General features: G+C 37.3%; 1 protein-coding gene across 1 annotated transcript in view; it reads right to left on the bottom strand.

Moving 5' to 3' along the window:
* Window positions 1-789: 789 nt before the first annotated feature.
* vash2 (vasohibin 2) overlaps window positions 790-16,968 on the bottom strand; it is a 29,362-nt gene continuing 13,183 nt past the window's right edge. The window contains exons 5-7 of the mRNA XM_079888202.1: window positions 14,095-14,476; window positions 11,602-11,726; window positions 790-1,579 (exon numbers count right to left, since the gene is read on the bottom strand). Coding sequence (XP_079744328.1) covers window positions 1,510-1,579; window positions 11,602-11,726; window positions 14,095-14,476 — 577 coding nt within the window. The 3' untranslated portion in view covers window positions 790-1,509. The remainder of the gene's footprint in view (window positions 1,580-11,601; window positions 11,727-14,094; window positions 14,477-16,968) is intronic.

Raw genomic sequence — 16,968 nt, 5'->3', positions numbered from 1 at the left:
TGTCTGTAACCAAAACAGTTGATGGACCCCATTGACTTCCATAGTAGGAAAAAAAAAAATACTATGGAAGTCAATGGGGTCCATCAACTGTTTGGTTACAGACATTTTTCAAAATATCTTCTTTTGTGTTCAGCAGAAAAAAGAAATTCTTACAGGTTTGAAACAACTTGAGGGTGAGTAAATGATGACAGAATTTTCATTTTTGGGTGAACTATCCCTTTAAACACAAAACTTTTACAGTCTCTTGCAAGTTTTTTGCATTCCCTAATCAACTTTGCACTTCGCTAACAAAAGCTTTTCGCTAGCAAAAGCATCAAAATATAGTTTTTCTTCCCACTTCATATAATAATAATTCTATTTCAATGCTTTTGCATTTGCCCGAGAAACTTTCCCCTCTCAAAACTTTTGCGTTTGTGGCAAAAGTATTGTGTTCCCCAAGAAACTTTGTGTTCGCTAACAAAAGCATTGAAATGTAGTTGTTTCCTCCCACTTCATTTTATTTCCATCACCAGTTTTGCGTTCGCTCACAGCAAAGTTTCTCAGGGCGATGGCAAAAACCTTCTTATATTTAAAATATATATTTTTTCCCCATCACCATGTTCCTTTAGGGGCTCTGTAATAACCCACTTATCTGCTTAACTTATATTCATTAGCCAAGCTGATAAGGCTTATAACTATGCCGCTGCAAAAAAAGAAATATATTTATTTTTCTAACAAATGTGTGGGAATTTAAGGATTATTTGCAACGGATGGTTGCAACCTTCACACCTCTGAGAGATTTTGTTTAAAAAAAATAAAAATAAAATGAAACATCATACTCCAAAACACTGTACTGGTTAAACAACCAGTAAAAAGTTTTAAATAATACAAAACATTTAAAAACTATTTCTATCATCATGTCCGTTCCATACATATTACCGGAGTGTTTGTGACTGTGTAACAACAACAACAAAAAAAGAAGTAAATTGGATTCTTGTGAGCAGAATGGGAAGCTCTCTGATGCTCTGGTCCCTTGCGTACTTGCGCCTCTGGCAAAAAAAAGCTTCTGTCTTCTCCTACAAAAGGGACAGTCAGTCTCCAAAACTACCACCACTACAGCACGAGGCACCGAGGTTTTCATCTCTCTGCCAAACACAATCCATTCACACTCCAGCTCTCACTGCTAGTGAAGATTCAGTCCGAAAATACAGCTCCCCCTCACATTTTCCATGTATGCTTGAATATTTTTTTTGTCTTCTAAAATGCTTGACGATAATTTGGGTAAAACGTTCTTTAGCAAAGCTGATTTTGGTTCCTACTTAAAATTTCCACTAATAAAAATATGCAAGAAGATTTTTTTTTTTTTAATCTCTTTTAAATTTGAGAAGGGCACCTACCCAGTTTTCCTCTAACACGGAAGTACAACTATAAATATGTTTAATATACTGTACAGTTGACAATGTGCATTAAATAGTGTTTAAAAACATCATGGGTGGAGGGAGGACGTGTGGAGGATAAAGCTGTGGTGTCTCAGATGCGGATCTGGTAGCCATCACTGAGAGTGCTGAGCTCTGCTGGCTTTCTGTCCAGTGCTGCTGGCCTGCAAATAAACATGTTTATGTTAGTTTCATTTTAGAGATTATTGTTGCATAATGACACATATGGCAAATCTTTTGGTTCATGGATTAGTTGTTTTAGAGCAGAATCAACCACCTCTGTAAAAAGAGAGTGTAAAAAGGCTAAAAAAAAAAAAATAATATATATAAAAATAAAAATGTGATACTAATATACACTCACCTAAAGGATTATTAGGAACACCTGTTCAATTTCTCATTAATGCAATTATCTAATCAACCAATCACATGGCAGTTGCTTCAATGCATTTAGGGGTGTGGTCCTGGTCAAGACAATCTCCTGAACTCCAAACTGAATGTCAGAATGGGAAAGAAAGGTGATTTAAGCAATTTTGAGCGTGGCATGGTTGTTGGTGCCAGACGGGCCGGTCTGAGTATTTCACAGTCTGCTCAGTTACTGGGATTTTCACGCACAACCATTTCTAGGGTTTACAAAGAATGGTGTGAAAAGGGAAAAACATCCAGTGTGCGGCAGTCCTGTGGGTGAAAATGCCTTGTTGATGCTAGAGGTCAGAGGAGAATGGGCCGACTGATTCAAGCTGATAGAAGAGCAACTTTGACTGAAATAACCACTCGTTACAACCGAGGTATGCAGCAAAGCATTTGTGAAGCCACAACACGCACAACCTTGAGGCGGATGGGCTACAACAGCAGAAGACCCCACCGGGTACCACTCATCTCCACTACAAATAGGAAAGAGAGGCTACAATTTGCACGAGCTCACCAAAATTGGACAGTTGAAGACTGGAAAAATGTTGCCTGGTCTGATGAGTCTCGATTTCTGTTGAGACATTCAGATGGTAGAGTCAGAATTTGGCGTAAACAGAATGAGAACATGGATCCATCATGCCTTATTACCACTGTGCAGGCTGGTGGTGGTGGTGTAATGGTGTGGGGGATGTTTTCTTGGCACACTTTAGGCCCCTTAGTGCCAATCGGGCATCGTTTAAATGCCACGGCCTACCTGAGCATTGTTTCTGACCATGTCCATCCCTTTGTGACCACCATGTACCCATCCTCTGATGGCTACTTCCAGCAGGATAATGCACCATGTCACAAAGCTCGAATCATTTCAAATTGGTTTCTTGAACATGACAATGAGTTCACTGTCCCACAGTCACCAGATCTCAACCCAATAGAGCATCTTTGGGATGTGGTGGAACGGGAGCTTCGTGCCCTGGATGTGCATCCCACAAATCTCCATCAACTGCAAGATGCTATCCTATCAATATGGGCCAACATTTCTAAAGAATGCTTTCAGCACCTTGTTGAATCAGTGCCACGTAGAATTAAGGCAGTTCTGAAGGCGAAAGGGGGTCAAACACAGTATTAGTATGGTGTTCCTAATAATCCTTCAGGTGAGTGTACTTCTGTTTACACAGTTCTGTCATAACTGATGTGTGCGTTGATGAATGAATAAAATGAATGATGTGAATAAAAGCCTAAATTCAATCTGTTCATCATATAAAGTGATTGTGTCTCTTCAGAAAATATGGACTAAACCGCTCAATTGATATGGATTAGTTTTACAATCTCTTTATGAACCTTTTGAAATGTCAAAGTGGTAGATGCGTAGCTGTCAATGGAGGGAAAGAGAGTCTCAGATTTCATCAAAAAGATCTTCATTTGTGTTCAGAAGATGAATGGAAGTCTTAAGGGTTTGGAACAACATGAGGGTAAGAATTTTCATTTTTGGGTGAACTAACCATTTAATATATTTTAAAATGAAATGTATTCCTGTGATGGCAAATGAAATGTTTCTAATATGCTGATTTGGTGCATTTATTTGAAATAGAAATATTTTTACTTTCATTATAAATGTCTTTACTGTCACTTTTGATCAATTTAACACATCCTTGCTAAATAAATGTATTAATTAAAAGAAAAATCTTACTGACCCCAAACGTTTGAACAGTAGTCTGAAAACACTAAGTAATAAAAAAAAATTAAGGCCACAATCTTACATTAAAATGTTTTTATCATAGTAAATTCATCCTTCCATTTGAAGATATAGTGCCTGACAAATAAACCTACATAGTTTACTTTTACTATTGAGTAACTGACATTAGACATATAATATGACCAGCTAATTACTTTTTTTTCACCAACAACTGTCTTTCTAACACCAAAAAGTGAATTAATACAAGTCGCCACCTTGGAATTATAAAGTTCTATCTGCATTCTGAGCGATTTTGAAATATTGAGCTTTCATTTTTTTTTTGCATTCCATTCGATGCAAAAATGGATTCTATGCATTCCATAGATAGAACCTTTTTCTTTTCAAAATAAAAAGTTACAAAACATACACAACATTAAAATGTTAAGCACGCAGAATAGGAATATGTGAATAGCTCAATTTTGGCAAAGATTTCAGATAGAACCTTATAATTTCAAGATGATGAAATATTGAAAATTTTAAATGCTTTTACATGAATGCAAGCTGTGGACCAGAACTAACTGTTGCATTGGTCTAGTTTCAATCTCACTTGATCTTTCCCACGAGTTTGTTTCCTATAAATCACAATAATGTTCAACCTCCACCTTCAGTCCTGCTGAGAACACAGTGTTGCTGAAGAACCAAGCGCTTCATCACAGACCTCCAGCACAGCAGTAACTGTTGTTGCCTTTAAAGGTCCATCACATTCTCTCTTCCACCATTCACTTTTATGCTACTACTCTTGTGAAATAATCAATAAGCCTCCATGTTCTTTTGACTGATGCTGGTTATTTGAAGCAGGTGCTCCAGCGTCAGGCGATCAATCGCACAGCAGTGACAAGGCAGATCCTCTACGCTCCAGCTCTACCTTTTACAATTCCTTCCTTCATAACAGACTAAGAATGAATGTTTCTTAGGCAACAACAAAAAAAAACATCAGTGTTACCAAACAAATGTAAATTGGTTAGTCACTGTAGTCACCACGACAACAATAGCTGTGACTAGTCAAAAACAAACAAACTTTTATAACTCAACCCTACGGCACAAAGCTATCATTATTTTTTAATCATCAGTCTAGTTATGCCAATGTTCGAAATATATAATTATATAGCTTATTTTTTCACAACGCACTACTTTTTTGACATGAAAACCGAAGAACAACCTTCAGGAAGATAATCACATTCTGAACAGTCCAAACTCTGTGGGTACAAGATGTACAAAGTCGGTATTGAAAGTGTTTGTCCGCATTTTATGTGGACATCTGAGGACGACTGAAAGGGGGAGACGGAGGAGGCGGGGGTGAGCCTGTAGACAAGCAAACATCCTGTGTGTTAGAAATAGCCCTGAGTGGAGATAATGCACTTTGACAGTGAGGGGACTCAGGAAAAGGGCAGGAGCAGATCTGTTGTACCAGAGCTAAATTTCATTTTCCCTGTGGAATTTCCCGTTTACTCAACAGACTTGATGTGGAAAGTCTGGAGAGGATCAGATGCATATTTTCATCTTATCTTCTGGGCATTTCATATCTTTATTAATTAGAGATAGACAGGAATAGTATATTATAGTATAGTATATTATACTGATAATATATTCACTTTATCTATTTTGTAAATGCAAGTTACAGATCTTATTGTGAATGGTTCATCCATGTACTGTATGTTTCTTTTTAATCAATGGCCGAATCGGATTTTCCAGTGAAAACGACTGACTTTTTTCTTATGGCGTATTCCGCCCCTTTCTGATAATCGACTACAAGCTCACATTTAGATCTGCGTCCATCCAATAAACTACTGTTGCAGAGAACCAAGACTTCGCCCTACATATTTTTTTTATCTGTCTCACTTAGATGTACGTCGCAAAATGGAAGAAATCCAATATGGAAGAAATCCTGTCGCTACTTCCATTTAATTGCAACATTAAAGAAATATTAAAATAATACCTAAAATTAAAATTCTCTTATTTACTCACCTTCATGTTGTTGCAAAGCCATACACTGTTATTTCCTCCATAGAACACAAAAATACACAAAAAGTCTCTTGCCAATACAGTACAATAAAAGTTTTACACAAGTTGTTCCACAAACAAACTTATCATATGGTTTCAGTATACTTGTATACATACATACACACACACACACACACACACATACATATATATATACATATATATATATATATATATACATATATATATATATATATATATATATATATATATATATACACACACACACACACACACATATATATATATATATACACACACACACATATATATATATATATATATATATATATATATATATATATATATATATATATATATATATATACATACACACATATACATATTAGGGGTGTAAATCGGAGCCTACATGACGATTCGATACGATACCGATTTCTTAAGCCAACGATTCGATTCTTTTCGATACTTCAGAATTCCCCGCGATACGATTCGATTCGATTCGATACGATTCAATACTAGATTTTTACATGATATCTATTAAGTTTCATATAAATCAACAAAAATAATAAATAATTTGCCTTTTATTGAGAATGCAGAATACAATTGCAATGCATGTCACAAAGAAATTGTTTTTCCACCTCCACGAATGAGACAAGTGTTGTTCATTATGTTTGTTGAGGTAAATTGTAGTTTTCCTTGCTTTACCCCGGTCTTAAAGTAAAAAATATGACTGTGAAAAATAGTACAATTAAATTAAATACATTTATGGTGAGATTACTACAATTTATTTAATTAAACGCATTTATGGTGAAATTGCTACATTTTCATGTCAATCTGTGTTCATTTTGACCACGAACCATGCGCTGTCACTTTACAGCGCGTGCAGCACAGCACAAATAGACTCGGTGCGGAAACGATCTCTGCACTGCTGTATAGCCTATGCACCGCAGCTGGAACGGATAAACGGACCGCAACCGCGTGCAGTGTGAAAGCTCTGACCTGTTAACATGGGTACGGAAAAAAATACGCACTGCAAACGTATGTGTGAAACGGGCGCAATCAGACAAACGGCAACTCTTACCACTGCTCCATCTGTTTTCCTGAAGCCAAAATACTTCCACACCCATGACTTGACGCCGACTGGAGTGTGTAACATTTCACTGTCATTGCCAGCTCGCTCTGACGGTTCCATCGCTCTTGAAAGTCAGACTCAACAATGTGTCTGAACACAGATTGACTATGAAACGTAACGCGTGTGAAGTAGAAGACAATAATGAGGTTAGCGCCACCCGCAGCTTAGTAGGTTGTACGCATATGTCGGAGTGGATGCTGAAAATAGACAGGCGGCAAAATAAACACATTAATCGATTCTCTTGCGGACGCATCGATACATCGAATCGTCGGCTGTATAATCGATGCATCGATACGAATCGATTAATATTTACACCCCTAATACATATATACATATACATATATACATATATACATATATATACACACATATATACACACATATACACACACACACACACACACACACACACACACACACACACACACACACACATACATACATACATACATACATACATACATATATATATATATATATAGTCCCTTTGGAGTTCCGACAGCAGTGGTCACTATAGTTACTTGAAAAGAGTTACATGACGTTACATCTAAATGAGTTACAGAGAAAAGTTAGTAAAGTTAGAGAAAAAGAGTAAATAGAGTAGAGTAAATAAGTAAATAATAAATCTGAGTAGAAAAAAAACATAATAATGTGACTTATTTTCCAAATAATATATAATTTTACAATATAAGTTGGGTCTTAGTACAATAAACTATATATGACTTTTAAATTTTAGGATGGGGTTCCCTTGCATGAGGATGATCATATTTGGAAGTCTGTGTCCTATGGAACAAAATACACAGAATACAGGTTTGGAACAACATGAGGGTGAGTAAATAATGACAGAATATTCAACTATCACTTTAAGAGGTGTATTTGTATAAGAGGTGTTGTATTTGTATAAGATGTTTCCTTTTGAGAGCTTCAGGGACTGTCACATGCCGCAGGTTTTATCACAGTGGCAAAACTTCATAATCATCAACTGCAGAACTGAGGGGGTTCATTGGAGAGCAATTAATTTCTTACCTTCATAATTCTTTCCAATGTAAGTGAATTAACAAACTCATCTGCCAAGAGATATGTGTGCTGTGCAGTTCTTCTGTGTAATTGAGGGTGATGCTGACGTTAAATGGGTGGTGTGTTTCCGCAGCTGAAATGTGTGGGGCTCAGTAATTAACATCTCAGAGCATGTGACAGGAAGGTGCTGGAAGGAAACAGCAAAAATAGCTTCGATCGGGAAGCAGGAGGACCACAGATCTGCAGTCTAACCTTTGGTATCATTTCATGGCATGTCATCTTAGAGGTGCATTAGATTGGCTGAATAATTACAGCATTGTAATACACAACAATCAAGAGTTCTTTTTTAGACATCAATGCATGCGATTAAACAAAACTCATGGGCTCAAGCTAGAACACAGAGGGGACGTTGCTGTGGTATTTTTAAATTGCTTAACACAAACATATGCTAGATGAGCATCTTTGACGATCATTGTCTTGCATCCTTTTAAGACATATCACTTATTTGAGCACTTAAGTAAAAAAGTTTTGATTTAATTCATTTCATTTAGGGTGTCATTTATACCAAATACAACAAAAACACCCAAATCTACATAACTGAAAATAGTACAAAGACTTGAATCAGAAAATCATTTTTCTGAATCTGTTCATTTACATGAACCATCTTAATGAACCGATTCACTTGAATCAACTGGACTTTCCATCACTAAATATGATCATTAGACCATATACAGTGAGGAAAATAAGTATTTGAACACCCTGCTATTTTGCAAGTTCTCCCACTTGGAAATCATGGAGGGGTCTGAAATTGTCATCGTAGGTGCATGTCCACTGTGAGAGACATAATCGAAAAAAAAAAAATCCAGAAATCAATATATATGATTTTTTAACTATTTATTTGTATGATACAGCTGCAAATAAGTATTTGAACACCTGTCTATAAGCTAGAATTCTGACCCTCAAAGACCTGTTAGTCTGCCTTTAAAATGTCCACCTCCACTCCATTTATTATCCTAAATTAGATGCACCTGTTTGAGGTCGTTAGCTGCATAAAGACACCTGTCCACCCCATACAATCAGTAAGAATCCAACTACTAACATGGCCAAGACCAAAGAGCTGTCCAAAGACACTAGAGACAAAATTGTACACCTCCACAAGGCTGGAAAGGGCTACGGGGAAATTGCCAAGCAGCTTGGTGAAAAAAGATCCACTGTTGGAGCAATCATTAGAAAATGGAAGAAGCTAAACATGACTGTCAATCTTCCTCGGACTGGGGCTCCATGCAAGATCTCACCTCGTGGGGTCTCAATGATCCTAAGAAAGGTGAGAAATCAGCCCAGAACTACACGGGAGGAGCTGGTCAATGACCTGAAAAGAGCTGGGACCACCGTTTCCAAGGTTACTGTTGGTAATACACTAAGACGTCATGGTTTGAAATCATGCATGGCACGGAAGGTTCCCCTGCTTAAACCAGCACATGTCAAGGCCCGTCTTAAGTTTGCCAATGACCATTTGGATGATCCAGAGGAGTCATGGGAAAAAGTCATGTGGTCAGATGAGACCAAAATAGAACTTTTTGGTCATAATTCCACTAAACGTGTTTGGAGGAAGAAGAATGATGAGTACCATCCCAAGAACACCATCCCTTCTGTGAAGCATGTAAAATAGCAGGGTGTTCAAATACTTTTCCTCACTGTATATCAAAACGAACTGATTAACTAAAATGGAAAGTCAGATTTTTTCAATATTTTGCGTGGATTCCTATTGAAATTACTGGAATTTGCCTGCGAAAATTCGCTGAAAAATTGTAAATGTGACCACGCCATTAGTTACTCCCCAACACACACAAACTAAAGCACACCGGCTTTAACATAATCCATTGCATCAGAGGATAAAGTTACATCATCAGACGCTGAGCTCTGAAATGCTAAAACACAACAGGACCTGCTGATTATCACTGTATGCTCATATGGAAGGATTATTCATGGATTCATTTGAGCGTGACATGTCAGTGAGGCCCGCATCCACCACAGCTGTTGCATTGGACTCACATCCTATTAGAGTGAGTGCCAACCCAGTGTAATGCCTGAGGGCAGTTGTACTGACAGGAGAGGGCGTTTAAAATGCCACTTTGCTTAAATAACTAGTCCTAACTCCCTGCGCTACATCTTTTTTCCACAGCTTAGGGATCCCTTTGTGTTTATGTCTTGCTAAAACAGCCATTTCTTTTTAGAGAGGAAGCTTTGCTATCTATCACTGTCACTTTTTATGACTCTGCTCCTAGTAGATACAGAGCACTGCCAATATTTCCCAGGGGCTTATTTCCTCAACACCACAAACAAAAGCAGCTCGAGTTCTCCCTTGTAAGGTGATCAGCAGTGCTAAAAGGGGTTTTCTGGTCCACTCAGCTTGATAAAAGAGTTTCTCCGCTAGTACTTGTGCCGTGCTGCTATAGAGACATTAAAGTCAACTGCCTGGACGAGAGGAACAGGGTCGTGCTTTGGTAACTTGAGACCTTGCCAAACCTTATGCCGCTAGAGGAGATTAGTCAACGAATTACCACCAGCTGTTTCGCAGTGTCACCATCACAACTCTAATGAGAATGCACCGGGTTAAGGCCACTGCATGAACATGAAACATGAGCAGACAATGTGTCGTCTTCAGTAACCTTAGTGACTGCTACAAAAGCTTACGAAGTGTCTACAAATGTCAAGGATTTGAAGTGGAAAAGTGTCAAAATTACTTATTTTCAAAGAAGAGTTGGAATTTTGTTGTAAAATATACACTGGGAGGTAGCATGAAGAATCATTTCCACACATGAATAAAGATCTTGACCAAAAAACGATGCACCTCTTGATGGAAATAAATGTTGCGATGTTATTTCCATCAAGAGGTGCATACATTTTTGGTCAAGATCTTGTATTGAGTCAAGCACTCTGTAAAGTCTCCTCCAGCACATCCCAAAGACTTTCAATGAATTTAAGGTCTGGACTCAGTCAGAGGTGCCAATTCATGTGTGAAAATGATTCTTCATGCATGCTAACTCGCAACTATTCTTTCACAATCTGATCCTGATGAATCTTGACACTGCCATCGTAGAATATGGCCATGGTGTGTCTTCCTACATGGTTGTTTAAGAAATGAAAAGCTACACACTCCATCAATTAGGGTTAGAAGAACTGTTGCCAACCATACAATAAGCTAGAAACATAATAATCAATGCAATAATGATCCAATCATAGACTCTTAAGCATTTGCCTATTTAAATCCAAACTGCAAAGTTTTTTTCTTTTCTTTTTTGCCGAGCAGTGTATATTTCTGTCATGACAACTCTTGGAGTGTTTGGCATGGTAATGGATATGACAGTGTTGATATGCTTGGTCTTGGCGGAATAGATATTCTAGGCTGCTGCGTTCAAGGATCACAAACATGTCTGAGATTGGACACAGCGCAAAAACAAATGTTCATACTTCACCGCAACATCTGCTAGCGTGCTTTGCTGTTGATAATATTCGCTAACATTACAATCTGAATTTGCTATAGGCTACATGCTGCTGTTGAACAAACGTACTAAGAATTGCTGTAAGCTTTTGAAATATGCGAATACAAAAACCGAACCGAGAGTTAACATGCCAGCAATGTTTTGTCACTGTATCCTCATTGAAACTAGATTTTTTGCTTGCTGCTGCTGCTGCTGCATACATAAGCATCCAAAAAATGAAGATGACTAAAAATGTGTCAACATTTAATAAATGAACCCCAAAGTAATTACTTCTAAAGCTTCCGTGGCCAGATGCAAGTCATGACGAGTCACTGCCGATGATCCACTAACAGCTTACGACTGCATTTATACTTATTTTCTTGACAGAGACTTTTCTACCAAGCGACTTTCACACAAGTGGATGTATTTCACAACATCAAAGTGTCCATTACTTACGATTTGTCTCTTCTGTGGACATGTTGGCGTCTTTGGGGACTGCTGGCTGATCGGCGGCGCGGTGATAAAGACTTGCCTCGGCTTCGTTCTTTGATTGGAGACTGAGCGCTGGACGACTTGAGGATCTGTAATAAAACCCAGTTGTTTTAAAACTTTCATAGATTTCATACATTTTATATTCATTATTTTTATATTTGCGAATATATTATGCAAGTGAAATTAAAAGGTAAAATTATATATAGCGGCATGAGGTAATACAGATCAATTTATCTTCATGAAATAAAAGATTTCAAGGCAATTAGAATGAAAAAAGGGCTCAAAATCTTCAAGGTGGTAAAAGGCAAGCTGAGAAACTAAGAGATGAGGAATACTGCCTATCATCAGCCCAACAGGGATCCGGTGCAAGAAAATGACAAATCTACAATCTTTTTCACACCACAGGGAGCAAACGCTGAATCGCTCTCACTGTGTTTTCTCATTAGTGAGTGCATCACAAATAAACCTAGCGTTATGAAATACTCCACATTACGTTCATTAACTTGATGACGTTCATTAACTTCATTATGCTACTAGACAACAGTTGTCCCAATCTCTCAGTCACTCGATATATTGTGCTTTCCCCACATGAGCAGCACAAGCGATGAGGGGTAACTTGACATTGCAATGTTCTCAATTGTTGTAGTTGATTTTTAGAATGAGATTCATTATGAGTGACTCTATCGGCTCCATGCTGATGATGCCAGATGCTGGGTTTTCAGTACATCAAGAAACTCTTTCAAGATGGATTGCCAAAGTCAATTTTGATTTCATGTTGTCTTAAATGCACAATCAATTTCTGCAAACAGACATATATTTATGTCCTTGACTCAAAGATGACTAGTTTAATAATTAGTTAGTCAAAAAGACTTTAAAAAAAGAAACAAGAAAGCATTCTGAAAATGCACATTCTATCTTGAAGGGAAAGGTATGTATACACATTCCTATCACATGCTCTAAGATGGTCATATAGCTTAAACATTAAAGACTAATTGCAAAAACATTTAGGTTTTAAAAAAGGTCCCACATTTTTTTTTAAACATCCATAAAAACATACATTCCTTTCAAACATCCAGAGCGCAATTTCCACTCTCTGCTCACGCCATTCATGGAAACTATGTCACAGCTGACTGCGGTCAAGTCAAGGCCGCATCTGAGAAACTGGGAGCACATGACCTACTTTTTACTGTCTACATGATAAACATGTCCCATAGTACACTCATACAGATGATCTCAGGCTAGTCTGCAACTCTTCAAGAGACATCCAAGGACAAATATGAACTCTGCTGATCCAGTCATAACTGAACCAGGGTTAAAAAAACACAGAGTACAGGCAAGCGTGATTTTTTTTTATGTGGCTCCACCTCACACAGGACGTCTGACCTTATTTAGTTCCCACTGAATTAGCTTAGTTTTTGAGATGGACAGCGATGCGACCGAAATCGCGTACTGTCTGAGTAGGTACTACATTTGAATTTGAATTTACTTTGCGACTGTTTAGTATGCTCTATATATAGCATGAATATGGGTAGTATGAATGAAATTCGGACGTATTACATCCGCCATGTTGTTACTGTTACGTGACCTACCAGAGTCAGTTGCGTCGCTTCACTTTCATTCATAAATCCCATCCAATGGCCTGACGGGATAGTAAAGTGTCCATCGAATGCACACTTCTGAATCTTGGTGCAAGTAGTAGGTCATCCAGGGACTTTTCGCCCAATGTTTTTCGAATACTATGTATTCCGACATACTACTCTTTTGGCGTAATATTTTTCGCATACTATATAGTAGGGAAGTATTCAATTTTGGATGCAGTGTAGGTCTCGGTTCCAAAACCTAAGATATATCATTTTGGCAAAATTTAAGGCAGCATAAATATTAATATCAATAATATATTCATAAAATATCTATATCATATAATATCTATAATATGCTTATAGAAAATATCAATAATATATTATAGTTACGATATTTTGATAAAAAAAAATATATATTTTTTTTAAATGAAACATGGGTAAATCTTAGCCATGTTATTAACTATTAACAGAGTAATTTTAGTAACTAAAACTACTGTCAAGCTAAAACCTTAAAAACATTTTCATTACTTCAAATAAAATAAACATTACACATTAAATAAAATATAACTAAACAAATTTTATTTCAGCTAGTTGAAAGGCAACTTTTCTCATTTTCTTTTAGTTCAAGCTGAAGTACTAAAATAACAAACTAAATAAACTATGACAAAAAAAATATTAAAACTATTCATACATATTTAACTATAAACAAACACTATACATACATGTAAAAAAAGGACAAAAACCCAACAAAATGACAAAATTTTAACTAAAATTAAAATGAACACAGATAAGATACAAATTTAAACTAATTTAAAATATTAACAAAAAAATACAATTGTACATCAGTGATACAAAAATAAAAATTGTATTGACTCACCTTCATCCTCATGTCACGGCCGTGCTTCTCCAGCTCTTTGCGCGTGTCTTCATGGCCCTGCTTGCAGGCGTTGATCACCAGATAGTTCCACTCAATAGGCTGGAAAACGTGTGGATTATGGGGCACGTACAGGCCGATCTTGATCTTCTTCATGGTGTGCTGGTAGCGGCGGTAGGAGTCTTCAAAGTCGAACACCAACTCGCTGAGCGTACGAAAGCTCAGAGATCTGTCCATAAGGTCAGCACGGCGACTCATACCCAGGGTGCCGTAGCGGCCGTTACAGTAAACGCCCAGCACCACGTGATGGAAGTGGTGTCCGGAGAACTGGGTCTTAAAGCTGATGGGGAACCGCTCCACAGAGGTCAGACCGTTGGTTAGGTAGCTAACGGCAATAGGGTCAAGGATTTTATTAACAGTACGGTTTCGTTAACGTTCATTTGTGATGGGTTTACTCAAGACAGGTTGGAAACCTTCAGAATCATTTTCAAGCTCAGAAAAAGCAGCTGCTTGAGAATGAGGTGATAATTAAATGCCAAACTGATTTTTATCTCTGTTAAAATTCAGGAGGATACCGAAGTGTTTCATGAAAAATACCAAATCCTCTCAGCTTAATGTGAACTATTGATTTTTCAAATCTGATTTGTCTTTGTGCTTTCAGTAAATTTGGTTACAGTCACACTTCCTGAAAATCAATCAGTGTTGTGAATCAGGCAATTAATAAAAAACTCTTTTCATTTAAAACTCACTTAAGATATGTAACAGCTCCAATTTGTGTGTATATTCTCAGAACCGATACCCTGACTGAAAGCTTAATAGCGTTTATTCTTTTCTTAAAATAACGTAAAGTGTTGCTTCCAAACTCAATTTTGGAAATTCAGAGTGTAACCATGTGTGCTACAGTCATAAATGAGAAACACATCCAAGTATGCGTTTTGTTGAGTGTTGTTACTTTTTTGAACAATCAGGTGAAATATGAGAAATAATCCTATAGTTTACAATGAGGTACTCAAATCATATCTAACCACTCAGAACACTCTAGTAAATACGTAACAACTCACTACCACACTGAGCACCCTAGAAACTGCATAACAATGCCATAGCAACCACTCTAGCATTGTGGTGATGACCACTTTTGCAACAAGAACTGTTGCACTGGCCTAGATACCACTCAGAATTCACTAACAACCACATAATAATCTGAAGGCATTAGAAGTTGCATAGCAACACCCTGGCAACCACTCATAACACTCTAGCATGTTGGGAATGACTTCTGCATGTAAAAGCACCAACAAGAACACCCTAGCAACCATCCAGAACCTCCTAGCAACTACATAAACACACTTAAAAAAAAACCTCATTAGAAGCTACATGGCAACACACTAGCAACCACATAACTCTTTCTAGTATTATGGCAACAACATTTGCATAGGCAAGCATCAACAAGAAAGTCAACTTTATTAATATAGTGCAATTTTTAGAAAGCATAAATCAATAAAACAGTGAAGGAAATTCTAGGTCTAATTGTGGTTGGGAAACTATTTGTAAATAATATTAGAATTAAAATATGCACACATGTACTTTTATTTGTATGCCTAATGTGTCGAAAATGTCAAATGTTTCTTGTCTTGTCACACTCAGTTAGGAGTTACACGAGTCAAGTAAATTTTAAATTTAAAACAGCCATATTTGAGAAAAAGTCAAATCACCTTTATTTAAATAATGCCTTATACAAAACAGAATTTTTTTCAAAGCAGCTTTACAGTGATAACAGGAAAATGATTCAATGATCCAAACAGTTAATTTTGGCTGTCCGGCAGCTCTTAAAAGAAAACAGTGTCATTGTTCAGCTGAAGTCAGTTCAGGTGTTGATTTCAGTTCCTTAGTAAAGACCAATTGTTAAATTACTTCATTTTTTCTATAAAGCAGTTCTGCAAAAGAACGTCGAGTAGTTCGCATCACTGGATTTTACTGTCAGTTGTTTAACATTTCACAAACAAACTCTAACAATAATATAAAAAGCCAAACATCTCAAGTCAAACAAAAACCTTCTGATTCCATGAAGTTGCAGGGACGCGATTGAAGTTGGTCAGCAGACACTCGACTAGACTAGCCTTCCCCTCAGGCTTCTCCTTCTCTCTGCCTGATCTCTTCTGTAGTCTTATGTAAGCGATCAGTGCTCACTGCGGCATGGCAGGAGTCACCAGGCTGTGAGTCAATCTGCAGGGTTCACACCAGGATTCTTCTGCAACTAGGGACAAAAAAAGACTACTTTTTGACCTTACTGACATCAATCACATCAGTAAACTGAGTGGTGTTTGTTTTAGGGTATCCATGATGTAATTTAAGAACTAGAGTACAAACAAACTGGAAAGAGATTGGCATGATTGCTGTTCTCCTTTCTGATGCTAATTTTGAATTCATGTGGCCTTGGCGTTGCTAAAATGAGGAAATGATGCTTTACAACCACCCTTTAAATGAATCATTATCGTCACACTTGTCTGTAAACAGTGCGCCTGTGCCGTTTTGCTGTTGGGTCCGGCACAAGCAGCCAAGAGCACATACCACAGATCTGTTGAACCATGTGTGTCTAACAACACAACGCAGCGTCCTGGAACCGCTTCGTTTTTTGCCATCTGCCTTTCAAAGACAATCACCAGCACAATATGCTTGTAACCTATATAACACAAGCATATTCATCTATTAATCAAAGACTCCAGTGGTCCACAAAAAGAAAATCAGCTTCCTCAGGCTAAAACTACACAATTTTCACAATTCTACACTACAAAATGTCCTTTTTAAAAAAAAACTTGATTTCCATTAAAAATCCTTTAAAAACAATATAAATCAAATACAACAAGATATATTAAAATTGTT

The sequence above is a fragment of the Squalius cephalus genome, assembly GCF_949319135.1.
Source record: "Squalius cephalus genome assembly, chromosome: 12".
NCBI classification, from domain to species: Eukaryota; Metazoa; Chordata; class Actinopteri; order Cypriniformes; family Leuciscidae; genus Squalius; species Squalius cephalus.
Note: the sequence above shows the minus strand (reverse complement) of the source record. Positions and strands in the feature narration are given on the sequence as shown.